Source organism: Orcinus orca, chromosome 10 (genome assembly GCF_937001465.1).
Source record: "Orcinus orca chromosome 10, mOrcOrc1.1, whole genome shotgun sequence".
Taxonomy (NCBI): domain Eukaryota; kingdom Metazoa; phylum Chordata; class Mammalia; order Artiodactyla; family Delphinidae; genus Orcinus; species Orcinus orca.
This window is the reverse complement of record NC_064568.1, coordinates 73,059,833-73,087,420: the sequence shown is the minus strand read 5'-3', so window position 1 is coordinate 73,087,420 and position 27,588 is coordinate 73,059,833. Positions and strand designations below refer to the sequence as shown.

General features: G+C 50.9%; 2 protein-coding genes across 4 annotated transcripts in view; one reads left to right on the top strand and one right to left on the bottom strand.

The window, feature by feature from the left end:
- Nucleotides 1-16,899, top strand: part of CCND3 (cyclin D3) — an 81,290-nt gene extending 64,391 nt beyond the window's left edge. Inside the window, exons 1-5 of one of the 3 annotated variants that reach the window (XM_004267608.3) lie at nucleotides 9,120-9,934; nucleotides 10,801-11,016; nucleotides 14,333-14,492; nucleotides 15,091-15,227; nucleotides 15,690-16,899. In XM_004267608.3, coding sequence (XP_004267656.1) covers nucleotides 9,737-9,934; nucleotides 10,801-11,016; nucleotides 14,333-14,492; nucleotides 15,091-15,227; nucleotides 15,690-15,857 — 879 coding nt within the window. In that variant the 5' untranslated portion in view covers nucleotides 9,120-9,736 and the 3' untranslated portion in view covers nucleotides 15,858-16,899. Of the gene's footprint in view, nucleotides 1-9,119; nucleotides 9,935-10,800; nucleotides 11,017-14,332; nucleotides 14,493-15,090; nucleotides 15,228-15,689 lie in introns of those variants that run through there. The other 2 variants (XM_012532288.3, XM_033424038.2) reach the window with 2 other exon arrangements.
- Nucleotides 16,900-17,498: 599 nt separating this feature from the next.
- BYSL (bystin like) lies at nucleotides 17,499-27,479 on the bottom strand. Its single transcript, XM_012532289.3, has 7 exons — nucleotides 26,905-27,479; nucleotides 23,554-23,704; nucleotides 20,821-20,959; nucleotides 20,362-20,495; nucleotides 19,611-19,771; nucleotides 19,403-19,505; nucleotides 17,499-18,906 (listed from the first exon to the last, which is right to left on the bottom strand). Exons 1-7 carry the CDS (start codon nucleotides 27,170-27,172, stop codon nucleotides 18,561-18,563), a joined length of 1,302 nt encoding a protein of 433 aa, XP_012387743.1. The 5' UTR covers nucleotides 27,173-27,479; the 3' UTR covers nucleotides 17,499-18,560.
- Between the last annotated feature and the right edge of the window lie 109 nt (nucleotides 27,480-27,588).

Below are 27,588 nucleotides of genomic sequence, written 5' to 3'. Positions count from 1 at the left end.
GCCCTTTTATTCCTCTTCCACGAATTCCCAACTGTCTGTCATTTACATGCTGTCCTCACAGCTGCCACATCCATGTGCCTCCTCTGCTATTGTCTACTTCATATTTTCAAAATTAACAGTTTTTCATTAAATAATGTCTCTTAAAAGGAAGCTTGATAGGACTTCCCTGGTGGAGCACTGGTTAAGAATCCACCTGCCAATGCAGGGGACACGGGTTCGAGCCCTGGTACGGGAAGATCCCACATGGCACGGAGCAACTAAACCTGTGCGCCACAACTACTGAGCCTGCGCTCTAAAGCCTGCGAGCCACAACTACTGAGCCCACGTGCCACAACTACTGAGCCCGCGTGCTGCAACTACGGAAGCCCGCGCGCTGGCGCCCATGCTCGGCAACAAGAGAAACCACTGCAATGAGAAGCCCGCGCACCGCAACGAAGAGTAGCCCCCGCTCACTGCAACTAGAGAAAGCCCGCGCACAGCAGCGAAGACTGAACACAGCCAAAAACAAATAAATAACATAAATAAATTTAAAAAAATAAAAAAGGAAGCGTGGTAAAGCCCCAGGTTTGATGTTCTGGTACATATACAACTTTTGAATGAGCGCAAAACTGTTAAAAACTGTTATTCAGGATTAGAACTCCTGCCCTGGCGCCTGCGTTCGAATCCCACCTCTGACGAGGTAGCACACACTCTCTACCCAGATGCCCGTGGACCTCACATTTTAGGGTGCAGCAGCCCCCTTCCAAGCCCCAGCCTTGCGACTTTGCCTGACGGCTGTTCTGGCTGTCGGCCCCCTTGCCATGCCCACCACCACCCAGGAAAGCTGGAAGTGCTGGTGCTTAATTCCAGACCCACCTCCATCCCCAGCAGCCCTCAACCATGGCTGTTAGGAGTTGATGGACAGGTGTCCCTGTTCCCTCGCCCTGCCCCTCAGGAGCAGGTCCCCCAAGGCATGGGGCCTTTCATCATCTACCAGAGTTCCCAGAAGGACTGAGTGCCACTACCCCACAGTGGTAACTGACCCAGTGATGCATTCTTTACCGGCTTCCTTCCTCTCGGGTCTCATTTCCCCACTCTTTCAGGTGCTTCCTGGAATCACCTCCCAGGTACATTACTTCACTTGAATCCTTGTCTCAGAGTCGGCTTCTGAGGAGCCCAAACTAAGACAACCACTTGCTCACTGTCTGGTGTTGGGTGTTACCTAACTTCCCTGTGTCTCTCTGTTCCCATCTGTTATAGGAGGGTAATAAGAGCACCTGTGCCTCTTAGAGTGAATTGGTAAAGCTCTCAGTGCCTGGCTAAGAGAAAGTGCTTAGCAAGGGGGATGTACTACTATTATTACTACCTAAAATTCCCAACTGTGGGTAGGTGCCCCACAGTTGGGAGCTAAACTTTCTCTGGGTGCCCCCTTCTTCTTGCCTCTCCCCTCTGATGCCCCCACCTACCCTCTGAGCTCCTTCAGTCCCACTTCTTCTGCCGTAGGCTGCCTCATGGGATTCAGGTGCCCAGGATCACCCCACCCCTACCACTCCCACTGCAGCCCACCCTGCCCATCACACACAGATCACGTTGCCTGCCTCTGATGGGAGTTGCAGATGCCCAGGTAAATAAGTCTTCTGTCCTAATGACATCTTGGGATTCTCCATGATGCAGGATCACCATAGTCATCCAGTCCAGACTGGAAGCTCTTAAAACGGAGGCTTCTCATCTCTGACTCGGGTCCAGCATGTTCCAGTAAGTGTGGATTGTTAACCGTCACTGCTACCTTTATTGAGCACTTACTATGAGCCTGGGGCTGTTGTAGGTACTTTCTCTGTATTCATCCTTGCACCCACCCTATGAGGTATGTGCTATTACTATCCCCATTTTGCAGATGAGAAGCCTAGGACAGAGAAGTCAAGTAACCTGGCCAAGATCACACGACCGGCAAACAGCAACCTAACTCCAGAGCCTCTCTTACTTTTCGTGATGCTAAGCTGGTGCAGGGCTATCTCGTGCCTAGAATGAAGAATACTGGCTTCCTTGCTTCCCAGCTGAAAGTCCAAAGACCAGTCTCTCTTTGCCAGGTATTTTGCTGTAGCAAGTTACCCATCCAAACCTGAGGCCCAGATCTCACCTCACCCTTAGCTGTGGAACAGGAATATCAAACAGGAAGGTCTCATTTATTCAGAACCCTGGCAGCCAGAACAAGGGAGAAAAAGCACATGTGTGAATATATAGGTTGTCTTCTCATTTTATGATAAGGAGAGACTTGACGGGTTCAGGCCAGTACCTGAGGTTTCTTTTCACAAGCAACGTATGGACTAGAGATTGCAAACTGCTCCCTGCCCATCAGATCCAGCCCATAGAGCATGTGTGTGCCTTGGAAACTAAAGGAATTGGATGGCTCCTTACCACGGTGTAGCAAAAGGCTGGGGCTAAGCAGAGCCTCCTGGCTTTGTGGGGGGAACACATGCTGTCCACTGTGCCCAGCCCCACCCCTCCCCACTGACCCTGTGCTCTAGAGCTCCTCACTGACCATGAGTGAGTTGCCATTTATCATGCAACTTGTGCTGGTGTTTTTCTCACGTCCAGCTTGTCTCATTCATGCATTCATTCATTCATGCAAAAAAGATGTTTTGAACACTTACTGTGTACCAGGCACCATTTGGTTTCGGTGGGGTGGTGAGGGAATGGGCAAACTATAAACAGAACATGAAGGTAGAGTATAGTGTATGTTAGTGGTTAGTGGTAAGCAGAAAAATAAAGCGGTGAAAGGGCCCAGGGAGAATCAGGGTTGGGGTAGGATGGCCAGAAAAGGCTATATGAGAAATGTGACTGAGTTAAAGCCCAAAGGCAGTGAGGGAGGGGCTTTGGGGACATCAAGGGGCAGAACACTGCAGGCAGGTGGAACAGCAAATACAAAGGGGACATGTACACCTGGTATGTTCCCAGAGTAACAAGGAGACCAGTGTGGCCAGAGCAGAGTGAGTGAGAGATAATCACACGAGTGAATGGAGAGCCCTGGGGGGTTGAGACTAGACTGGATGGGGCAAGGGTGGACCAGTGATGCCCGTCAGGAGGCCACCACCCCAATCCAAGCAACAGATGATGCCGCTGAGGCCAGGGTGGTAGCCGTAGAAATAGAGAAAAGGCAAAGATTGGAGATGTGTTTTGGACATAGAACCAATCAGAAATGGGTGATGTGTTGGATGTGGGAGACCAGTTAGGACAAAGAATTGAATTTGGACCAGGGAGGTAGCAGAGGAAGAGAAGAAAAGAGGGTGGATTCTGGAGATATTTTGAAATTAGATGATCCATGCCCTGCCGATGGATGGATGTGGGATTTGAAAGAACAGAGTCAAGAATGACACCGAGTGTTTTGGCCTGAGCAGTTGGAAGGATGGAGTTGCCATGTGCTGATAAGGGGAAGCTGGTGCGAGGAGCAGGTTTGTTGAGGGAAAGCTTAGGATATCCGTTTTGGAGAAGTTGAGTCTGAAGGTGCCTATTGGACATCTGTGTGGAGTTGCCGAGAAGGCAGCCTCCTGTGTAAAACAGAAACAGAAAACAGGTCAACTCACGTGCCTGGTCTGATTTGGTAGCCCTGTCCAGAGTGCTGTGTTGACATTTAAAAAAAATTATTTTAAAAATTATTTATTTGGTTGCACTGGGTCTTAGTTGCGGCAGGCAGGCTCCTTAGTTGCAACATATGGGCTCCTTAGCTGCGGCATGCATGTGGGATCCAGTTCCCAGCCAGGGATCAAACCTGAGCCCCACGCATTGGAGCGCTGAGTCTTAACCACTGCACCACCAGGGAAGTCCCGGTGTTAACACTTTTTTTTTTTTAAATAAATTTATTTATTTGTTTATTTATTTTTGGCTGCGTTGGGTCTTTGTTGCTGCGCGCGGGTTTTCTCTGGCTGCGTCCAGCGGGGACCACTCTTCGTTGCGGTGCGCGGGCTTCTCATTGTGGTGGCTTCTCTTGTTGCGGAACACGGGCTCTAGGCGCGTGGGCTTCAGTAGTTGCAGCACGTAGGCTCAGTAGTTGTGGCTCGCAGGCTCTAAAGCACAGGCTCAGTCGTTGTGGCGCACGGGCTTAGTTGCTCCGTGGCACGTGGGATCTTCCCGAACCAGGGCTTGAACCTGTGTCCCCTGCATTGGCAGGCGGATTCTTAACCACTTCACCACCAGGGAAGTCCCCGGTGTTAAAATTTTTAAGGCCCATTCAGGCTCAGTGGGAAAGAGTTTCTTGATCAATAGTGAAACCTGTCTTGGGAGCTGGATAGACAAATAATGGCGAACACTGGGTGTAAGACATTCCACTGTAGAGTGGGAAGAAAATGTGAAAAATTCTATTCTATGTATTTTTGTCTTACTCTTTACATTTTCTTTGTATGTTCTGTAATGTACATAATATGTTAGAGTAGCAGGTTTGGACATAGTTTATAAATGAAGTATTCTGTATCCATTGGAAGAGTATGCTTAGTTTTTACTGAGGAATGGATGAACAAAAACTTTTGGAGATTACTGATCTGAAATATTTTAAAACAGATGCTGAAAATAGTGACCTGGATTACTGTAAGCCCTGAAGTGTCTCCTGAATCCTAAAAAAAAAAAAATGTTGTTCAGTTTGGTTTAAGGCTTAATTAAAACAATTGGCTTTCCAAAATACCAGTGTTATCAGAGACTTTTTTTTTTTTTTGGCCACAGCTCATGGCATGTGGGATCTTAGTTCCCTCATCAGGGATCAAACTCGTGCCCCCTGCAGTGGAAACACACAGTCTTAACCATTGGACCACTAGGGAAGTCCATCAAAGACTTTAAAAAAGGGTGAGGAACTGTTCTAGAGTAAAGGAGATTAAAGAGGTAACAATGCAAACACAATCCTCGAATGGATCTTGGGTTGAGAAAGCAAAAAGCTATGAAAGGCTATTACTGGAACAACTGGGGACCTTTGTATGTAGATTGTCTGTGGTATTGTATTAGTATGCAATTTCTAATTGGGATCATTGTTTCATGGTTACTGGGAGACTGTTGCATTCTTAGGAGACACAGGCTGAAAAACGTAGGGGTAAGGAGTCATGATGTCTGTAATTAGGTCTCAAATAGTTCAGCAAAATACACGTAGGAATTTAGGTGAAGGGTGTGTTAGTGGTCACTGTGCTATTCTTGTAGCTTTCCTGTAGTTTTGAAATATTTCCAAGTAAAAATTTGGGGGGAAATAGTATTCATATAAGTTTCTCCAGTTCTCGGAAAACTAGGAATCTGATAAAGGCATGTTAGACCGCTTTTCATATACTGGATTGTTTCATTGACCAGAACACTTGTCGTCTTCATCCCTTCTGAAGCAAAGAATTTGCCAAATCTTTCCCACCACTACAGTAATCCCTGGCATTTTATATTTTCCAGGTGCCTCCACATCCATCATATTACATTTATTATCATAAATAGTCCCTATAGATAAAGAAATTTGTGCCTGTAAATTCCACAATCACGATGAACTTTCTTTTTCAATGGCTCACCATATGCCAGGCACTGTTCTGTGTGTTTGACACGAATGAGTGCATTTCATCCTCCCAACCACACTTAGGGGGGGTATTACTGATAGTTAAGTCCACTAGGGGATTGTAAGTAAAGAAAAAAGTATGGGAGACCCCTGTAAGTTAATAATCACTTAAGAAAGCAGGGTTGCAAAACCGAGCAGCCTTGCTTAGCAACAAAACCCTGCAACATAAGCACGGTTTCATTACTATCATTCTCATTTTCAGAAAAGGAAACTGAGGCACAGAGAGGTGGTATAATTTGCCCAAAGTCACACAGCCAGGGAGGGTGGAGTGACAGAGCAGTGTGTCCCCGGGCCCTGCAGTGTTCACCACCAACCCCCTGACCATGTTCTTCACACTGTGATCTGGGTCATCTAAGTCTGTTGGAGCTGCCATTCCAGAAGGAGGGCTTCTGGTCCTCAAATTTCGCTTTTCTCTGAGGGGTTCCGGGTGTATGTTCATAGGAGAAAGGGTAGTCCTTGAAAGAGGGAACAACGACAACAGCAAAACTACCATCTTTGAATGCTCATATGGGCCAGGCACGGGCAAGATGCTTTCTGCCTGGTTAGTCCTCAGAACCCCTGTGCGGGGTAAAACTATTATTATCTTCATTGGACCAAAGAGCAAACGGTGGAGCCAGGCTTTGAACACAAGCAGCCTGACCCCGCAGCATTGCCCCAGCCCCCCACCCAGGCTGCCTTGCCTCTACCTGTCATCTCAATGGGTCTGAAGGTAACAGCTATAGAATGTAGCCTGTGGGGTGATGGGCCTCACCCATCACCTTGTCCACCCCCTCAGTTCTCAAATGGGGACATTTCAATGCTGAAGAGGAGGAGGAGTGGGAGAAGGAAGAAGAGGAAGAAAGCATTGCATCCTTCCTCCTTGGGGCTTTTCATCTGGCCTGTGACATTCCATTCCCACCCCTCTAATTTGCCATTTCATTGAGCAACTTTTTCTAATTGAATGCACCTGGGCAGAAACTCCTCCCCATATTGGCCCTGGTCAGTGCTTTGTCTTTTTATTTCTTCTTTTATGAAAAATACAAGGGGAGCCCCTATTTCTTTGAGGTGGAGGTGCTTGGTGAAGTTCCCAAGCAGATCAGCCAGCCCTCCAGAAACTCTTCTGCCTTGGCGCTGTGTTGAGCTCACCTACCTCCTTGTAGGACAGCCGGCTTGTAGCTGACCTTGGCCTGGAGGCCCAGGATGACTCTGCTCTGGGCATGGCAGTCCCAGCTAGGGGCGAGGCAGAGGTATCCTTCAAAAGGCCCTGCTCACCAGGAGCCACCTTCCACAGGGTGCAGGTGTTCCCCTTCCTCAGTAAACCAACAACTAATAAGTCAATTCGCACTCATGAAGGAGCACAAGAGGCAGTAGGATAAAGTAGTTAAGAGCATGAATTCTGCAGGCCGACTCCCTAGGTTGAATCATGCCTCTACCACTTATTAGCTTTGTGACCTTGGGCAAATTATTTAGCCACTCTGAGTACAGGTTTCCCTTTCTGTAAAATGTGGGGAAATAATAATATACTTCTGAAAAAAGTAAAAAATACTGGTGATTTACTGTCTCATCAAAGATGCACAATCTTCTTAACTGAACAGTCCTACTCAATAATTCTGAAAGTAAAGAAACATCTTCCTTCAGGACAGATCTGGTTTCTGGTTATGTATTTAACTTCAAAAGCTACATTTTTTCGTCCCCCTAAAAGCCCTTTACACTTCAACATCTTTGCCTCCCCATAACTTCATATCTAATCTTTATAATTTTAGATTCATTGTTCTCCTTAACAAAAGAGTGCAATGCAATGATTAGTTAACTAAAGGAACTTCTTGTTTGTATTTTTGAAGAGAGTAGACGACTTGCAAGATCAGACAAGGTACACAGCACACATTCACGCTGACACAACAAGAGCTGTTGAATTTAAAAATTTATGCAGATTACTAATAAACCACTTTTCATCTCGCCAGTTGGTAGAGGTGCTTTTTTTTTTTTTTTAAGTAGATATCTAATGTTTGTTCATTAGATTGGTTCAGCCTTTCAGCAGGGAAATTTGGTAATAAGAACTGTATCAAAAGCCTTAGAATGTTTCATAACCTCTGATTGAGAAATTCCACTTCTAGAAATTAATTCACTTCTAGAAATAATCATGAGTGTGCACAAAGATATTACCACAAAAATATTTTACAGTATTATTTCTAATAGAGAAGAACTAGAAACTAAATTGCCAACAATACAGGTTTGGTGAAATACATTATGATCTGTTCACTCAATGGCATACTAGGAAGTCATTAAAAATATGTTGAAGAATATTTAATGAGATGGAAAATGTGTTGACAGTATACTTTTTAGTGAAAAAAAAACAGCTTACAAAACTTTGCAGAATGATCTCATTTTTAAAAATATATGTGTTTATTCAGAGAATAATTTTAGAAAAATAAACATTGACATTTTAAAGGGTTATCTGGATGGTGCAATTGTGAGTAATTATCATTTCCTTTTTTGTGTGACTTATCAGTATTTTCTGTTTTCTACAATGCAGATGAATATTTCCATGATATGAAAACAACAAAAAATTATTATATAAAAAAGAACAATTCATTGAGAAAATGCTTAACGCAGAGCTTGCCTCTTATATAGGCTGTCATTGCTCTAGTAACTCGCTTCCTTAGCGTCTCCTCTCCTTGGAGGACCCCAGGAGAGGTAGGGATCCCCAAGGCCTCCTCCCATTTGGGGCATTACTGGAGGCTTGTGGTTTGCCTCCTGATCATGTGGAATCCAGCTTTGGACAAACTGCAAAGTCCCAAAGTTTGGGAGGTAGAAGAAATGGCAACTGGAAGATTTTATATAGAGTCTGAGCAAGAAACTCCTCCAAAAAGGAGCTAGTTTTGGACTTCCATGGTGGCGCAGTTATTAAGAATCCACCTGCCCATGCAGGGGACACAGGTTCGAGCCCTGGTCCAGGAAGATCCCACGTGCTGGGGAGCAACTAAGCCCGCGAGCCACAACTACTGAGCCCACATGCCTAGAGCCTGTGCTCCGCAACAAGAGAAGCCACCACAGTGAGAAGCCAGCCCCCTCTCGCTGCTACTAGAGAAAGCCCGTGCACAGCAACGAAGATCCAACGCAGCCAAAAATAGATAAATTTATTTTTTAAAAAAGAAACTGGTAAAAAAAATAAATATATATTGATTGATTGAAAAAAAAAGGAGCTAGTTTCTCTGCCCATGTTTTCCTCAAACAGAAACTAAGGCCGACTTCAGGGTTTGTCCAAGGCCACACGGCCAATTTAATGACAAGGTGAGGCCTTGAAGCCATGGCCTTTCCGCCCTGTTGTATTTCTAAAATGTACTGATTTAGACTATCTCTTCTCACACTTTAATATGCACAGGAATCACCAGGGATCTTGTTGAAATGCAGATTTTGATCCAGCAGGTCAGGGATGGGCCTGAGGGTCTGCATTTCTAACCAGCCCTCAGGCGATGAAGATGTTGCTGGTCTGGGGATCAGTTTAAGTAGCAGTGGTGTAGAGCACAGATTCTAGAGCCAGATCGTCAGCTTCCCAATCCTAGCTCTGCTGCAGACAAACTATTATCATAGTTACTGTACTTCAGTTTTCTCAACCGCAGAATCAGTATGACTTAACTCATAGCTTTTTCGTGAAGATTTAATAAGTGCTTAGAACACTCTTCACTAAGAACTAGCTGTTTTATTATTATTTATATTCCCTAGAGCAAGCAGCCAAGGGCGAAGCACGGTTTGACGAATGAATGAATAAACTTTGGAGTCCTTCCTAGGCGACTGGAGTCAGAGAAGCAAAATGGGAGGGCTCGGAGGTGGGGAAGAGGCCCACCTCGAAAGAACTTCTCTCCACCGGGTGGTCAGAAGGACCCGGAGCGCCCGGAAGCCGGCCGGCCCGCGCCCCGGGGACCAATGCGGCCGCCCGGGGGGAGGGGGAGCGCCCGCCAGCCCTTTCCGTCTGGGCGCCGGAGGCCCCGCCCCCTGGAACGTCGCGACGTCCGAGCATTCCACGGTTGCTACTCGGTCGCGAGGGGCGGGGCGCCTGTCAGGGAAGCGGCGCGCTCGGCGGCGGGGGCGGGCTGAGGCTCCGCCGCGCAGTGCCAGCGCCAGCACTAGACCCGCGCCCCGCGCTCTCCGGCCCGCCGCCTGCGTTCTGGCTCGCGAGCCCGCACTCCCGCCCTGCCCGTGCGCTGCCCGAGTATGGAGCTGCTGTGCTGCGAGGGCACCCGGCATGCGCCCCGGGCCGGGCCGGACCCGCGGCTGCTGGGGGACCAGCGTGTCCTGCAGAGCTTGCTCCGCCTGGAAGAGCGCTACGTGCCCCGCGCCTCTTACTTCCAGTGTGTGCAGAGGGAGATCAAGCCGCACATGCGGAAGATGCTGGCGTACTGGATGCTGGAGGTACCGCCCGGAGGGTCTCCCCTCCCCCGCCACCCCGGCGTCCCCGGCTTGGGACATCCTGGTCCCAACAATCAGCAAGATGTTTCTGTGGCGCAGATCCTCAGGGCCTGGCCTTTCACTCCTTTCACTCGTGCACCCTACCCGGCTGCCTCCCTGGTGTCCCTTTCTTTCCCTTCTCCAACCCTGACTTTGACTGCCAGTTGTTTGGCACCCCAAGTAACCCTCTCTTCGGGCCGGAAAAGCGGGACAAGGGCCACCCTCTCCCCTCCGGCTTCTTTCAGCGTCTCCCGCCTCGCTCCCCCGCCCGGTCTTCTAGGGAGAGCGCGCCTGGAAAACCCTGGGCTCGGCCGCCCCCGCCGCAGAGCCGGTTCCTGTGTGTCGCGGGGTTCTGGCGGGGAAGGCGGTGGGGTGGCGCGCTGTTCCGGCAGTCAGGGAAATGAAAAGTGCGGGAGGCAGCCGCTGGCGTCTCCTCCCTTCCCTTTGGGTGTGTGCACTGGGTGGCGGTAATGGGGTTTAAGGTCCCAGTTCTCTGGCTCCCGTGGGTGACTCTTCCGTCCCCTCTCACCCTCGGTATTGGTGGGGGGGGGCAGTCTCAGTTTGGAATCCTTAAGGGAGGAAGCCTCTGGCGTACCCCGCTTCCCCCCACCCCCGGGGGGAAGGAGGCACCGCAGAGGAAGTGGAGGGGGGACGACACCTTGGGGAAGGCGCATCCTGCGTATTAGTCCTTGTCACTGTAAGTACACCTACCCCCTCCCGATTCTTGCTCCCTATTCCACTTCCCTTCAGCGCACCGCCCCCCCCCCCACTTTAGTGCTGCTGCGTTTCCTTTGCCTCTGCCCCAGAAGTGACTGTGCGCCCTCCCCCAGGTGTGTGAGGAGCAGCGCTGTGAGGAGGAAGTCTTCCCCCTGGCCATGAACTACCTGGATCGCTACCTGTCCTGCGTCCCCACCCGCAAGGCGCAGTTGCAGCTCCTGGGTGCGGTCTGCATGCTGCTGGCCTCCAAGCTGCGCGAGACTACGCCCCTGACCATCGAAAAACTGTGCATCTACACCGACCACTCTGTCTCTCCCCGCCAGCTGCGGGTGCGTGCATAATCCTCCCCACCCCCCAACACAACTGCCTCCTCACTTACCAGGAAGAGGAAAGCTAAGACCCTCAAGAGGCTTTCTGACCCTGGGGAGGGTAGCAGAGGCTTTTTTTTTTTTTTTTTTTGATAAGAGATGGGACAGTGTGGTGTGATAGTCAGGGTAGCCCCAAGCCCAGGCTTGCACTGCCAGCGTGAACCAAACCCCTTCTCCTGACCTCCAGTGGGTGCCACTCCTTCCTGGTCTTTCCCCCAGATAGCAACAAGTCAAACTGCATGTCTACACTCACTAGTACTTTGCCTCTGGGTTTACACAGCCACCATGAGTTATTTATTGGCAGCAGCAGGACATGCCTACGCACCCCCCCTGGAGTGGGGGAGTGGAATGTGCTTCATGTGGGGGAGGGGGGCCGCCCTGGTTGAGTCTTTATCCCAGTGTGTGGACTTTGTGATCGAAAAGCCTCCCAGAGCAGATTATAGCCAGGGTTGCTGTAAGGAAGGGCCAAGGCGTTTCATCCCACCTTCTTTCCTTCCTTTTATATCCCAGGAGAAACAGCTCCTTCCTAATTCTCTGTTCGCTAGCCTCACTCTGGGAAACTTGAGCAGCTGCTTCAGGCCTGTGGAATCATCTCTTCTTTTCCTCTTTAGCCAAAGGCCAGAGCTGAGGCACAGACTGGGGCTGAGCTGCAGCTGCTTCCGATGTGATAATGATGCCCTGTCCCCTGGCCCACCCACTCTGACCAAGGTCTTTCATAACACTGTGGGGAGCTGCTGTCACTCCTGTGGTTTGGGAAGTGGCTCCCTGGGCCTCTTGCTGGGAACTTGGGCTGGGCTCTTCCCGAGGCAGGACAGGGGAGACACCGGTTCTCTTTCCCCACTGAGCCTGGAGAGGAGGTGGGGGAGCTGCTTGGATCTGGAAGAGGTTATTTAGGGCGTGCAGATCGTCTCCCGAGGGGTGGGGGTGGGGGGAGACGGGTGAGCTGGCACCTTCCTCCACCTTGCTCTACAGCGGCCCAGTCTTCTCTTGACCCGGAGAGGAGTCTCTGGGCCCCATCTCCCGGGGAGGAGGGCAGCGTGCAGGCTGCTGTGATTGGCTGGCCAAGAAGCCAGGGTACTGGGGCCCCCGAGTGCTGCTTGTCGAGGAACGGGATTCCTCTTCCTGCCAAGTAGCTCTCGGAGATGGGAGTAGGAGGCCGGAGTTGGGAATCCGGGAGGCCCCACAGCTCTTTGTGATGAATCTGGTAGTTTTTGGCAAGTCTAGTTTTTGGTAGTTTTTGGCAAACCAGTGGAGCTGGTTTTCAGGGCTAATGAGCAAGATGTGTTTGGAGGGGTTTAGGCTAGAAGGTAGAAGGGGACTTCCTTTTTGTGAAAAGATTAGGATGGGGTGTGTGCCTTTATGTGAGGAGAGTTTTTCAGAACCGGCCAAAAGTCCTCCCCATGCCTGAGCTGGGGGGTGGAGTGTGCCGATCAATGACTTCCTAGAAGGTCAGAGTTGGAAGGGACCTCAGAGAGCTCCAGTCAGTCCAAATCCTCATGCCACAGAGAAGGTTGGGGCCCAGAGAAGGAAGGAAAGAAAGGTCCTGCCTCAGCATTGCACTGAGGCTGAGGAGAATTTGGATGTTCTAGCACTCAGGTGGCCTTGGAGGTTAGGGACGTGATGGAAGCTGCCAGGGGTGTGTTCTTGGCCAAGTGAGGGCTGAGATTCTCAGGGGCTGCCCTGATACAGGGTAAGGTGGCTGCCCTCCCTCACGCAGGACCCTATGCCTCCCCACAGGGAAAGCCCCACTCCAAGTTGCCTTCTAGATGTTTCCTTGGATGCTAGGTGCTTTCTGTTCACTTCTTTCTTTTCCCTAAAGGTTTCTTTTTTTTAAAAAAATTAATTAATTAGGCTGCATTGGGTCTTCGTTGCCACATGTGGGCTTTCTCTGGTTGCAGCGAGCAGGAGTAATACTCTTCCTTGTGGTGCACAGGCTTCTCATTGCGGTGGCTTCTCTTGGTGCGAAGCACAGGCTCTAGGCACGCGGGCTCAGTAGTTGTGGCTCACAGGCTCTAGAGCGCAGGGTCAGTCGTTGTGGTGCATGGGCTTAGTTGCTCCGCGGCATGTGGGATCTTCCCGGACCAGGGCTCAAACCTGTGTCCCCGGCACTGGCAGGCAGATTCTTAATCACTGTGCCAGCAGGCAAGTCCCTCTGTTCACTTCTGAGTTAGGAGTTTGACCACTGGGACAAGCGCCGGGAGTAGAATGCTAGCTTCTCTGCCCAACTTCTTCCCGCTCCAGGCTGGGCTGTTTTCTGTGGGGCTCTGTGAGAGGTTCAAGAGGATGACACCTAGGTGGGGGCCAGGAGAGGGACAGTGTGACTGGGGGCCTAAAAGAGGTTGGATGGGGTTGCCATTTCTACCTCAGTAAGGGGTCAAACCCATGAGTTCCTTCCTGAGATAAAACAATGAAGAAATCCTCATGTGTGCAACTCAGAAATGGGGCCAGGGCTGGGAACCCCAGATGAGTGGATTGGGGTGGGGCTCCCAGCCTCCCTCCAGGACCTAGCAGTGGTATAGAGGCTAGGGCAGGCAGAGAGATGGTTTGATCCCTCAGGGATCATCTGGACCCATCCTGTTTGGTTTGGCCTCCACTTCTCTTCCTAAGACTCAAATGGCACTAGGCACTATGGGTTCCAGCCAAAGAGGTAGAGTGGGGTGCTCTATCTCAGCCCTACACCCCAATGTCCCACCAAGGGGATGTGGGTTGGGTTGGGCAACCTCCACTTTGAGGAACCTCAGGGTTGGCTCAGCAGCTGTGTCACAGGAGGTGTGGCCTCATGCTCACCCCAGTTGCTTCAAGAGGTGTGGACTTGGATGAGATGCTGAGTTGGGGGCAGGCTAGTGATCTCCCCTTTCACAGATCCTTGGGATTATGGAAATCTTTCTGCTTCATGCCAGAGGAGCCTCAAGTTCATGGTGATGGTGGTGGTTATCTGCTGCTGCAGTCTTTTCTTTCAACCCTGGCTGGAGAAGTGCTCAGAGCCTTGCAGGAAGTCAGGAGAAGGCCTGGATTACTGAATCCCAAAAGATAACCCAGCAGGATTAAAAGATAATTCATGTAAAGCATGTAGTTCTGGCATCTAGGAAATGATCAATAGGGCTCAAATCAAGTGCCCCCACCTCTTCCCTGCCACAGTGCCAGTCCTTACATTCAAAAGCAGAACTGGGGTCCTGACCTTCAAGTGTGATGGGCTTCCCTCCCTGTGAGACCTCTGCTTTACTCCCTCCTCTTCCTTTCTTTAGCCACTGACCCTACCCTCTTCCTCAACCTCCAGGACTGGGAGGTGCTGGTCCTGGGGAAGCTCAAGTGGGACCTGGCTGCCGTGATTGCCCATGATTTCCTGGCCCTGATTCTGCACCGGCTCTCTCTGCCCCGTGACCGACAGGCCTTGGTCAAGAAGCACGCCCAGACTTTTTTGGCCCTCTGTGCTACAGGTAAGGGTCCTAAACACATTTTTACCAAGCCAGGGAAATCAGAAGACTCGGAAGGGTGAGCGGTAACCAGGAGATTCTGGTTTCTTGAACTGAAATCTTTGAACAGATTGCTGGTTTCTTAAATTTCTTCTCAAAATTTATTTGTGAAAATTCTGTTCCCTCTGAGCCCTCAGTCTCAATACAGAAAAGCAGCAGAGCTGTATGGGATCTCAAGAGACCACCCCTCCACCCCCCAAGTATGTAGGTGGGTCACTGAGAGCTTAGAGAGAAGTGACTTGCCCAGGGTCTTACAGTGACTAAGTTGCGAGCAGAAACCAGGTCTCTTAACCCTGATTTTGTGTCCACACCAGGAAGAGACTCATTCACTCCCTGGTCCCTGGCCAGGATCACTTACAGACCACCCTGGACCCGACCCTCTCCAGGAAAGAGCCCCTTTCCTGCCTTTCTCCCCTGCTGCTATCTGACACCACTCGCTGCTGGGGTTTCCAAGAAGACCCCTGCTCTGTTCACACGGCCTGGCACTTCTGGGTAATAGAAGGTGCGTGCTGCTTATTATCCTTGAAACCACCCTTGCCTCATGGTCCCCTCTCTTTCCAAGATTACACCTTTGCCATGTACCCGCCATCCATGATTGCCACGGGAAGCATTGGAGCTGCAGTGCAAGGCCTGGGTGCCTGCTCCACATCTGGGGATGAGCTCACAGAGCTGCTGGCAGGGATCACAGGCACTGAAGTGGTGAGTGCTGGGCAGCTGGGCAAGTGGCCTCAGTTCACGAGGCAGCGCTATATTCCCTGAGCCTCCAGCAGAGGGAGCTGTCGCCCCCCGGCCCAGTCTCCACTCCTGGTTTTGAGTGCCCTGCTTTTGGGGCTTCTGTGGCCTTTTATCTCCTTCCTTGGTCTGGAGAAGAGCAAGTGTCTTGGGCGGGCTGAAGGGCACTGTCCCTGGGTACCCTTTTCTTGCCAAACGGTGTGCAGGAGTGGGGGTGGGGGATTTGGTGTCAGATGCTGGGCTGCTCTCACACCCTCTTGCCACATCCTCTTGCCAGTTTCTGAGAATTGAAAGCTGATTCCTGGGGTTGGGCTGTGGCCTAACCTCCCCAGACTTCCCTGTGTGCTGGGAGGTGTCCTCCAGCACCTGCTGCCACATGCTATGGGGGGAGGGACGTGGACCTTCCTCACCGTTCCCCCTTGTTCCCAGGACTGCCTGCGGGCCTGTCAGGAGCAGATTGAAGCTGCCCTCAGGGAGAGCCTCAGGGAAGCCGCCCAGACCTCCCCCAGCCCAGCGCCCAAAGCCCCCAGGGGCTCCAGCAGCCAGGGGCCCAGCCAGACCAGCACTCCCACAGATGTCACAGCCATCCACCTGTAGCCCTGGCGAGGCCCCCTCGAGTGGCCACCGACAGCAGAGGAGGGGACACTGCCACCCCCCTCCCTGCCTGCAGGAACGAACCATGCCACAGCTGAAGCCCGAGGGGGCTCCTTCCTACTTGCCTGTCGCAAGCCGAAGGGGTCGGGTCCTACCTGTCCCTGCAGTGTGCACTAAGGGGCCTGGCCAGCTGCGGTGGGTGGCCAGTCAGGCTCCTCCTCCTCCCTGCATCTGACCAGCTCAGCCCCATCCCGGTCCTAGCTGGGGGCGGGCCAGGCTGGCCAGAGATGAAATTGAAGTCTGTAGAATACATGTGCCAGCATTCCTTTTGGGGGCCCCCTTATCTCTGGGGCTCTCGTGTTCTCAACTGCCAAAGTTGAACCCGGGCCCTTGGCAGTGAAAGCGCGGAGTCCTAACCACTGGACTGCCAGGGAATTCCCTAGTTACTGCATTTGGATTGGGGTCTTTCTGAAGAATCCTCACATGTTCTAGACACATGTGAGAAGAAAGAGTGGACATCTCCTCTCAATGCACTTGGAGGCCCCTGCATAATCCATGCTCTCAGCTGCTCCTAGAGGGAGGGGCCCTGGCCTCTGTCTGAGGGGCAGGAACCAACCTCCTCGCTTTGCTTTCTGCTCAGCTTCTCCTGTGTGATTGGGGGGTGGAGGGGCAGTGCTGAAGGAAGAGGTTGTTTTAATTTATTAATTGCTTTGAGTACAGCTGTAAGAGGGTGTGGTGGGGCCCATCTACCCTGAGTGGTGGTGACCCTGGTGGTTGCTGCATTCCTCCCCTATCCTACCGCTAGAGGATCTTCATGGCCGAGGAGCTGCTACAGCCTGGGGTGGGGCCACGCCCTCCTCTCCCTCTGGCCCTCTGCTCCATCCTGCAAGGCTGGGGGATGAAGTAGCGATGACCTGGAGGTGACCAAGCCCCCTGTCTGGAGAGGGAGGCAAGCCCTGTTGACACAGGTCTTTCCCAAGGCCACAAGGTCCAGGCTGGTGGCCCAGGACCATCATGCTACCTTAATAAAGATTCTGAAATAAAACTCTCTTTGGCTTCTTGGATTGGATGGCAGTGTGGGCAAAAGCCTGTATCTAGAGGGTGGAAATCAGTGGTCTCAAGTAGGGGTCGCCAAGCCTTTTCTGTAAAGGACCAGAGTAAATACTTTAGGTTTTGTGGGCCATATAGTCTCTGCCCCAGATATAGTCAGTTTTGCTTCATAATGTGATCTATGCATTCCTAAAAATCACCGCACCATGCGAAATTGCACAATAAAAACCACAGGGCTTATGGGGAAAATGGGGCTTGAGGCACTATACTCATACTTAATGAGGGAGACTTGTCTTTTAAAAAAAGGAAAGATAGTGCTTTTACACATTAAATGGTTAAAAACACAGACTGCAAGAAACATGGCCCTTTATCTTGAAAAACAAACAACACCTGAAGTCTGCTGTGGAAGTGGAGGTCGGAAGGATGTGGAAGGCGGGTTGTAACACCAGATGTGGGTGTGGTACCAACCCGCAAGGTGAACTGGTGTCGCTCGCACATGTCTGAGGTATGTGCGTTCTGTGTGTCATCTGGCTCAGCTCAGCCGGGTACAGTTTTCTGCTTTCACCTAGTGTTTCTCAAAGACAAAACTGCATATAAATGTGAAATTTGCTTTATGATCAAATTCCTCCCAAATAAGTAATTAGGCTGGAACGAATTCACATTCTCCAAAGCACGTAACAAGGGTTCTAGCCAGACTGTACTCGCCTCTGCTGCTGTGGCATGAAAGCAGCCAGAGAGAACCTGGAAATGGATGGGTGTGGCTGCATCTTAATAAAACTTTATTTATGGACCCTGAAATCTGAATTTCATATAATCTTCAACTATCACAAAATACCCTTCTTTCAATTTTTTCCCTAGCCATTCAAAAATGTAAAACTTCTTAGCTCACGGGCCATAAGGAAACAGGCATGTGACCCTGGTTTGCCAACCCTTGGTCTAAAGCTTTCATTAGCTAAGAAAGTTAGGGCACTGGTCTGGTGGTGACCCCGAGCTTGACCTTTCTCGCCTCTGTATCTCCACTTTCCTCTAGGTGCTTTCTCCTAGCTCTTCCAACCACAGCTGAGACCATCTTGTGAACAACCTCCTGGTTGCTGGCATTCTCCCAAAGTAGCCTGTGTCAGGGGAAGGCAAAGGCTGTGCCCTCTAGGGGCTGGCAGGGTGGGTACAGCCTCGAGAAACAAACTTGTCTGAGGCGGGCACGGCTCCCATGTAAACCGGGGAAGAAACCACTGCTACACAGGAGCAGGGATGCAGTGCCCACCTCCACAAAAGAGGGAAAGCAGAAAGATCTCCATCCACCACATCAAAACACTGAAGTTCAATAAATACCTGCCTTTTGTTTTTATCTATCTCCCAGTGAACTGACACAACAGCCTGAGAGAAAGTACCCACTCCAGCCCCCAGCTGGGAAGTGGGACTGTTAGGCTGTGGAGTTTCAAGTCAGGTCCCAGAACTGAGCAGGGATGCAGGCCTAGAATGGAAGAGAGAGCCGGCCAGACTCAGTTCTCCCTGTCAGGAACTGGGGAATCAGAGGCCCGTGACCTCTCGTGGCCCTGAACTGGGTCTTCAGCTATAAAGGCTCAGTGTCACCTTTAGTCAGCAGCAGGGATCCTGGTGTCCTCCCATGCCCTGCAGACCAGGACGAGCACTGCTCCGTCACTCCATGGTGATGGGAACATCTTCTACATCTCGGGGGATGGCACTCTGAAGCTCACGCCTGATCTCGGGGGACAGCAGGGGATGGGGCTGCAGCCGAAGCAGTTCCAGGAGGGCCTCCTTCTGCTCTGTGGCCAGGTCAGCCTTGTAGCGCTGGACCAAAGTCAGGAGGCACTGGTGCCAGAGCACGGGCAGCTCACGCTTCTCCGTCCGGAAACCCAGGAAGTGGAAGACCAAGGCGTCCAGCACCCGGTAGGGCAACGCGTACTTCTTATCCAGCAGCAGCCTCAGGAAGATGCTGGTGGCACCGCTGTACTCCATCTCTGCGATTTTCAGCATGGCTGCACTAGCGGGGAAGGGAGGTAGGGAAACGCTGGAGGAAGGCTTCTCCTTTTCTGGCCCTTACACTGTGCTATCCCTAAAGGGGGAATCTCCGGCATTCTTTTCACCTCCCCTATCTCACTCCCTGGACTCCAGTTACCAGCACTACGCTGACTCACGCCAAATCCCCACGTCTGGCTCAGACTGCTTGTCTCAGTATTCAACTAGAATAGGTCCAAACGTCCTGAGATCTCCACCCCTAACTTACTTTCTTCCCATGTTCCCCATTCTTTCATTCATTCAACTATTTACTGAGCACCTACCATGTGCCAGGCCCTGGGACCTTGTTCCTGTGGGACTGACATTCTTGTGGAGTAACGATACACCCACTGGCTTAAATGAGCTGCAAACCCAGGGCTATGCTTAGCTCCTTCCCCACCCTGCACCCCCCATCCCCAGTCCTGGGACTCTGCCGTGCGGAGATCCGCCAACCAGTGGTCCTCCACCCCCACCAACACTACCTGGAGTGCAACACAGGGATGGAGCACTTGGTGATGATGCTGCCCACGATGATGGCTTCCCGGAGGGTACAGGTGCCCGACTCGCACAGCGGGATCAGGATGCCTGGGGAGGGGCAGAGGGGCAGTCACTCTAAGCCCAGAGTGAGAGAAAGGAGGTACTGCAGGAGCTCCAGCCCCTCCCTTTCGTAAGTGCCTCCTGGGTTCCCACCTTTAAACCAGGCTCCAGGCTTGAATAGAGCCTTCTTCAGTGCCATGTAGAGGTGGAAGTTGAGTCGCTTGTACTCAGCAATGTCATCTCGCACCCGGGGGAGCAGGACCAGGTTATAGAAGCGCTGGGCCATACGTTCCTTTAGGTTAGAGGCGAAAATCCTAGTGTTTTTGGAGGAAAGGGGGGAGATCCCAGGTCACCTGATAGTCTGGAGCTCGCCTTTTAAATATCAATGTGGATGGTACATGCAAGAGATCGGAGGGTGTGTGAAGCGAGCTGGGTGCAGGCAACACCCAGGTCAGATGAGAGAGGGAACAGGAGGGGCTACGAGATGTACCCAAACAGGGTGAACACTGTCTGTGTTTGGGGTGAGCCAGAGCTCTCCCAGGCAGACAGGTACCCAGCTGTTCACCATCCCCTCTCCATCATGGGTCCCCTCTGTCCTGCTGTCACCAGGGACTTGTGCATGCCTGGGGAGCCACAGACTTCTGAGGCCACCCTGACACCCTAGGGTTGTATCCTTGTCGTTTTGAGCCTCTCCCCTGGAAACTCATCACAGGATATTCTTAACAGGGTCTCGGCTCCAAAACAGGAAACAGAAAGAGCTGGGAAAATGATGACATAAAGAAGCATAAGACAGCGCTGTGGGGGCAAAGCTAGGATGTAATGGCAAAGGGAAGGGAAGCCTGCCCTTCCCACACCCAGCCCTTCCCTACAGACCCAAAGCAGCCCTGACCCCCATCTGCTCTACCTCGTGGCTTGGTACATGGCAGCAGCGGTCCAGGCCTCAGGCTCTGTGACGTAGAGGATTTGCTCCCAGTTGGAGAGGGCAGGGATGATCTTAAATGCCTTGGGCAGTTTCCCACTGCGGTACTTAGACAACACCTGATGATGAGAGAACAAAATCATCATCGTCATTAACATACACGATGTTTACCAGGTGCCGGGTGCCAGGCACTTGTCTGGGTGCTTTTCATACATTAACTTACTTAATCCTCACAACCACCCTGTGAGGAGGTGCTATTATCATCCTCATTTTCCAGTGGGGAAACTGAGACCAGAGAGTCAAGTAAGCAGGAGAGCAGGACCCTGAAGCCGTGCACTCTGACCCCTGAGCCCGCTCTCAGCCACCAGGCCTTATTTCTACGAGATGTGGGCACCCAAAGCCCCTGTGAGGGAGTCCCATCACAGCTCTCCTCTCAGCTCTTACCTCCCGGACCCCTCTGTAGACCTCCAGGACCCGGGGGTCCAGCAGGGGCACAGGGAAGCCTGACACCTCGGACATGACCGTCTCGACTTCCGTCTGCTTCTCAGTTAACTTCTCCATGATGATGTCAGCTAGGGTGCGTCTGGGAGAAAGGGAGGGAATGGGTGGGAGTGCCGTGCTCTCAGTCCAGGAAGCTCTTGACTCCCCACGCAGTCCCTTGAGAGCCCCAATAAACTTGCAATCTTGTTGGGACACGTGACCTCAGTCCCCTCTGGGCCCAACAACCCAGCACAGAAGACCTGGCAGTCAGTCATTCAGCTCAGGATGGAGCTGACAGTCGTGTGTGGAGGCGAGGAACCTAGCCTCTGAAGTCAACCTGCCTGGGTTCAGGTCCTGGCTCCTCTGCTCCCTGCATGACCCTGGGCATGCTACTCTGCCTCTCTATGCCTCAGCTCCCTCCCCTGTAAAACAGGGATAATAACAGTACCTACTCTCATAAAGTTAACATGAGGAGTAAAAAAGTTAGCGTACGTACTCTATCTGGAACTATCAGTGATAGTAGTAATAAGTCTGTGACAAGTGTTCCTATTTCAAACACATCCATCACATGCTGCCAGTGTGCTGAGGACTCTCCAGTTATAAAACCCTGGTCTGACCTCTCCAGAGTACCAGACACACCTCAATTATATACCAAGATTTCTGGTAGCTGGGATCATTAGGGAGAGACGATGGCACACACTTACCCCCCTTTTAATTTATTACAGTTTATGGAAAGAGGTCCAAGATGAAAGATCTTTTTTTCCCAGCCTCCTTAAGCACAATCAGACCGTGATGATTCAGAATTACCATTACATTGGGCTTTGGTGCAATAAAGGTGTCTTCAGGGTCTGCTGAAGTCTATTTAAAATGGCTCCTTAAAATAGATAACTAGGGCTTCCCTGGTGGCGCAGTGGTTGAGAGTCCGCCTGCCAATGCAGGGGACACGGGTTTGTGCCCCGGTCCGGGAAGATCCCACATGCCGCGGAGCGGCTGGGCCCGTGAGCCATGGCCGCTGAGCCTGCGCATCCGGAGCTTGTGCTCCGCAACAGGAGAGGCCACAGCAGTGAGAGGCCCGTGTACCGCAAAAAAAAAAAAAAAAAAGATAACTAATGAGAACCTACTGTATAGCACACGGAACTCTACTCAATGCTCTGTGGTGACCTAAATGGGAAGGAAATGCAAAAAAGAGGGGATATATGTACACATATAACTGATTCACTTTGCTGTACAGTAGAAATTAACACAACCTTGTAAAGCAACTATACTCCAATAAAAATTAATTAAAACAAAACAAACATGGCTCCTGTCTTCCAAGGGCAGGACTTTCCAGATGTGCCCTCACACTGTCCGTGTGACACCCACGCGAGGTATTGTTATTCCCATTACTCAGACATGGGAACCGATATGCAGAGGGGTTAGTAACTCACCCAAGGTCTCACAGCTCACAAGTAGGGCAAAGAGTCAAAGCCTGGTCTTTCAGGTTCTGAAGGTCAGGCACCTTACAGTACATATGTGCCCCCAAACTACATGGCCTCTGACTGCTGAGCTCACGTGGATCTAGCCTGCTCTTTGAAGATGCCAGCTGGCACCCCTCAAGACTGTCAGGAGCCCCTGTTCCTAGTAGCTTTACTTTTCTGTTGACAACAAGCTGGAAAACCATTTTGCGAAGCTTGTCAGAATGGGCTGCGAAAGAGGAGTTACAGCCGCTGGGTGGGAACCTGAGAGGCTCTCTGGTGGGACCAGCACGTACTTTGTAACATCCACCTCAGCTGCTGCGCATCACACTGGGAAAGGGGCTCACGGCTTCATTCTGCCTCTCAAACACACGGCCATGGAACTTGTCATTCAGCCTCCCTGCCTTCCCACAGTATTACTAGCAATGAGACATGCATGAACCCAAGAGCCTGAAGAACCAAGAACAATGTCACATTAACATCACATGGTCAGAATGAACTGGTCGAGGGCCCTTATCCTAGACTCCCCTCTCCTCGGCCAAAATCCACGGGCTCCGGAGTTTGAACACAGGAGCTTAAAAGCCTGCATGTTTTGGACCTAGCATTTACTACAGATGAGAATGAGTTAGTGGTTCTAACTGTGGGGTGCTTTTGCCCCCTGGGGGACATCTGGCAACGTCTGGAGACAATTTTTGGTTATTACAGCTTGGGGGACGGTCACTACTGGTATCTAGTGGATACAAGTCAGGGATGCTGCTAGACATCCTAAATTGCACAGGACAGCCTCCACAGAAGAGAATTATCCAGCCCAAAATGCAGAAGTGCTGGGGCTGGATAACCCTGGATAAAATGAAGCTTAGGGTATGAAAAAGATGTGGCCAAGGAAACTGAGCTCACCACTAAGAAAACTGAGCATACCAAGACCAAATGCAATGGGACAGATCACCCAGAGAGAGAACAAGGCCTGCAACTGTTTGCCCAGGTAATCCAGGCAGTTCTAAGGCAGGCAGACAGAGGGCGGAGGAGGTATTTTGAGTCTGGGTCATTCTCATTAAGAACAGTCCTTTGAGGATGGGCCACTTTTGTCAAGGCGGTTCCCCACAACTCGCAATGCTCAGGCCCTTCCCAAAGGTGCGGAATCAAAACACTGCCAGGACACACGCTTCTCTGCATATAAAGTTTCTTCTCTATAAAGTTGCTACCAGGACCCACTCTCCCAAATCCCAGGCCATGCCAGCCCTACCTGGCAGGAGGGTTCTTGTTCATGAACAACTCAATGGCCCGCTCATCCTCGGGGTCCACAACCACCTCCGCGTGGTAGTCTGGCCCTGTCATGGTGGCAGCCTTCTCCAGAGTGGGCCACTCCTCGTCATCTGATCCATCCTGTGGCACTCCTGGACTCAGAAGAGGGGAGATGAAATGGGTGAGCAAGGTAAGCGATGGCTTAGGAATTCAGAGGTTAACCATCACGTATATGGTCCAGGGCTGGCTTGTAATAGACACAGACGTGCAAAGTGAAACAGGTGATGCAAATGCTACCTTCCAGTCCCTGGGGGGCGCACAATCTTGCCTGAGAAACAAAATGTACACATATGAACCAATGAGACAGTGATAGTAGTAAATAATAGTTAACACACTATACTCAGTTATATAGCACGAACTCTTCTAAACACTGTACGTAACCATCATAAAACCCAAGAAATAGGTACTATGATTATACCCAGTTTCAGATGGGGATGCTGAAGCGCAGGAAAGGTAAGGGACTTGCCTAAGGCAGGCAATCTAGGTCTAGACTGTGCATTCTTCACCTCTTTTACATGCATGGTGGGGCTTAATTATGTGCCAAAATGAGTGGCAGAAATGGTATATACCACAGGCACCCAGAAGATGAAGAATGCAGAGGATGGTTAAGCTCTGGTTAGGCAGTATGGGAAACGAAGGAGTGTTTTCCAGACCTGGGTAACAACACTGGCAAGAGGGCTTCCTGACAAGAGTGTCTGTTGGGAATTCCCTGGTGGTCCAGTGGTTAGCACTCTGCGCTCTCACTGCCGAGGGCGAGGGTTCAATCCCTGATCAGGGAACTAAGATCTTGCAAGCTGCATGGTGCGGCCAATAAATAAATAAATAAAACTTTAAAAGTGTATAATAATGGTTTAAAAAAAAAAACCCAAGAGTGTAGACAGTTGCAAGAAATAAGGCTAGATGGGTAAAGTGAGGCCGGGCAGTGAGTTCAGATTTCAACAGACCAACCCATCTGAATAATCGATTATTGCAAGACTACAGCTGGCTGGGCGTCTGAAAAGGGAGGTAATAATCTAAGTGGGGAGATAAAACGCCACACATGAACAGGTCATTAAGAACAGAGACTGTGTGATAAAAGCTAAATAAGGGGGGAGGGGAACACGTACTAGCTCTTTTGTCTCCACATGCTAACAACTCCCAAATCTGTACCTGTAGGTGGACCTCCCTTTGCTCCAGACCCTAACTCCAGCTGCCTCCTGTAGAGCTGGGTCATGGATGACCCACAGGCACTTCAACCTTCACCTGTCATCAACCACACTCACTCCCTTTCCCTCCCAGGTCTACACTACTCACTGTGTTCCACATCTAAGTAAATAGCACCACCATCCAGCCAATACTAAGCCAGAGCCTGGGCAGCAGGCCTGCCTTGTCCCCTGCCCTCACTCAAAACATCCAATCAATTACCAAGTCCTATTCCATTGTACCTCACAGAATCCCTCTTAAAGCCTTCACGCCCCCATCAAAGCCTAGGTCAGTTATCACCTGTTGCCTGGATTAATTCGACAATCCCCTAACTGGTCCCCATAGTCTCCAATAGCTCCCCATTGTCTTCAGGGCAGCCTACAAGTCATTTGTAGCTCTCGCTCTGACCTACCTCACCATCATTCATTCAGCAAACGAGTGCCTGCTATAAGTGAGGCACTGTTCTGGGTGCTGGAATATAAGCGAACAAGAGAAACAAAAACATTCTGCCCTTATAGAGCTTACATTCTAATGGCGGAAACAGACGATGAACTAATATGACATATATTACGTTTAAAAAAGACAAATGCCACGACAAAAGAAACGTAGCAGAAGAGAGAAGCTGGAGTGTGGAGACAGGGGTGGGGGTGTTGCAATTTTTAATGGAGTGCTCAGAGCAGGCCTAGGGGAAGCAGAAAAGGTCAGACTGACAAAAGGTGTAGATCACACAGGTCTTTGTAGACCACTGTAATCCTCGAGCTGTGGAGCTGAGTGGACTGTAGCGGGTATGGGATACTAATTAGCAGGCTACTGCAACCATCCAGGTGAGAGATCATGGTGGTTTGAACAGGATGCTGTTCCCAGATGGTGAGAAGTGATCTGATTCTGGATATATTTTTAAGGGAGAGTCAACAGGACTTCCTAATAGATCAGACGTGGAGTGAGGAAGAGAGCAGTCCAAGGTTTCTGTCTGGAGCAAATGGAAGGACATCATGCCATTAACTGAGACGAAGTAGACTGTGGGTGGAGGTTTGGCAAGATGGTCAGGATTTCTGTTCTGGACATGTGAAATTTGAGATGTCTCAGACTTCAAACTGGAGAGGCTGAAGAGGTAGCTGAAATATAACAATCTGGGTTTCATGGAAAAGATCAGGGCTAGAATATGAACTGGGAAGCAGTTACCAAATACATGGTATTTAAACCTGGAAACTGATGATAGCACCAGAGCAGTGAACAGAAGTGAAGACAAGAGGTCCAAGGATGGAACCCTATGCCACTGCAAGAGGTTGGTGGCAAAAGAGGAGCCAGCAAAGGCTACTGAGAGGTGAGGAAGTTGTAAAACAGGTATGTGATGTCTTAGAAGTCAAGTAAAGATACTGTAGTCAGGAGGCTAGTGTTCCATTGCGAATACTGCTCACAGGACAAATGAAAGATGAGAGCTGAGAAACAGATTAAGCAACTTGGAGGTCAACACTCCCAGCCTAATAAGAAAAAAACTGACCACCTTTTAATTAATCTCTCTCCCTCTTTAGCCCCTAATCAATATTGTTCTTTGTGCTCAGAGCACTCCCCACTTTTCAGGTCTTAGCACAAAGACCAAGCAATCTGGGAAGCCTGACCCCCAAGACTAATGCAACTGTTATCAGAGAAACTACACTTTATCACGGAGTGCATTATTCTAATTGTCCATTTCATCGTCTCTCTCGTGGGCTAGATTGTAAGATCCTGAAGTCAGGTATTCGTCTATCTTGTTTACTTTTTTACCTAAACCATCTAAACTCCTAGCACAGTGGAATGTACATAGTAGACATCCCATAAGTATTTACAGAACAAATGGATAAATACTAGCAGAACTTAGTGGCGTGAGCAACCACATCCTGTTGGCCTAAACTTGGGGGTGCCTAAAAGCGAGTGCCTAAAACTAGGAGTGGGAATGGAGGGCACTGGCCACCCTCATTCCGCCTCAGGGCTGGGTGTCCCATTCCATTACCTTTGCAAGAGTGTAATACGGCCCCCTGTTTTTCTATTCCAAGCTATTCCCCTTCCGGAACCTTCCAGCCATCCACCCCAGCTACCCACCCTCTTCCTCGTACCCACCCCGGCCACTCACCCAGCCGCGTGGTGCGCTCCCGCGGCGCCGCGGGCCTGCCCCCAGTCCCATGCTCGGCCTCGAGCTCCTCTTGCTGTTGCCGCGCTTGCTGCAAAATCCGTCGGGTCAGCCGGGGCCCCACGTACTCTTCCTCCTCTTCTCCGGTTCCACGACCCCGTCGCTTTTCCCGGGCCCCTGCCCGCACCGCGTCCCTAGCCAGGATTTGCTCGGCCAGGGGCGCATGCTTTTCCTGACCCCCGGCCCCGCGAGCCGCTTTCAATTTGGGCATTTTTCTCGAGAGCCTTGCCGGGAAGTTTCACACGTGTGGATGGAGGAAAAAGCCCTGAATGCGCTTGCGCAGTAACCTCCCAGCGCCCAAGATGCCACACGGAGCTCACAGCGCCCCCTCGCGTTGGGAGGCCGGGACTGCCACCAGCGCCGCCCTATCGCCTAAAAGAGCTCACGGGTCCTGGAGCTGGACTCCCGAATAAACTCATTGCATTTAATGTTGGCTTCTCTAAGTGTGGCAGTCCGAGCCACGCTTTCCTAGCTTCATGGATCTAGGCCCAGTGTTCCCAGTCGAACGGAAATTCCCCGAACGGGAAGCCGGGGGGGTGGTGGTGGTGGTGTCAGGCAGTGACGTCACTGGGGCGCCTAGACACGCCCCTTTTCCTCGTGAGCTAGACGACTGGGCGTTCTGTTTTT

Excerpts from the sequence above, each read along its gene's own strand:
- BYSL (XM_012532289.3), bottom strand. The coding sequence starts at position 27,172 with ATGCCCAAATTGAAAGCGGCTCGCGGGGCCGGGGGTCAGGAAAAGCAT. Across the intron at positions 20,960-23,553 it reads AACAAGAACCCTCCTGCCAG|ACGCACCCTAGCTGACATCA; the intron begins GTAGGGCTGGCA and ends CCTTTCTCCCAG. Across the intron at positions 20,496-20,820 it reads TCTACAGAGGGGTCCGGGAG|GTGTTGTCTAAGTACCGCAG; the intron begins GTAAGAGCTGAG and ends TCTCATCATCAG.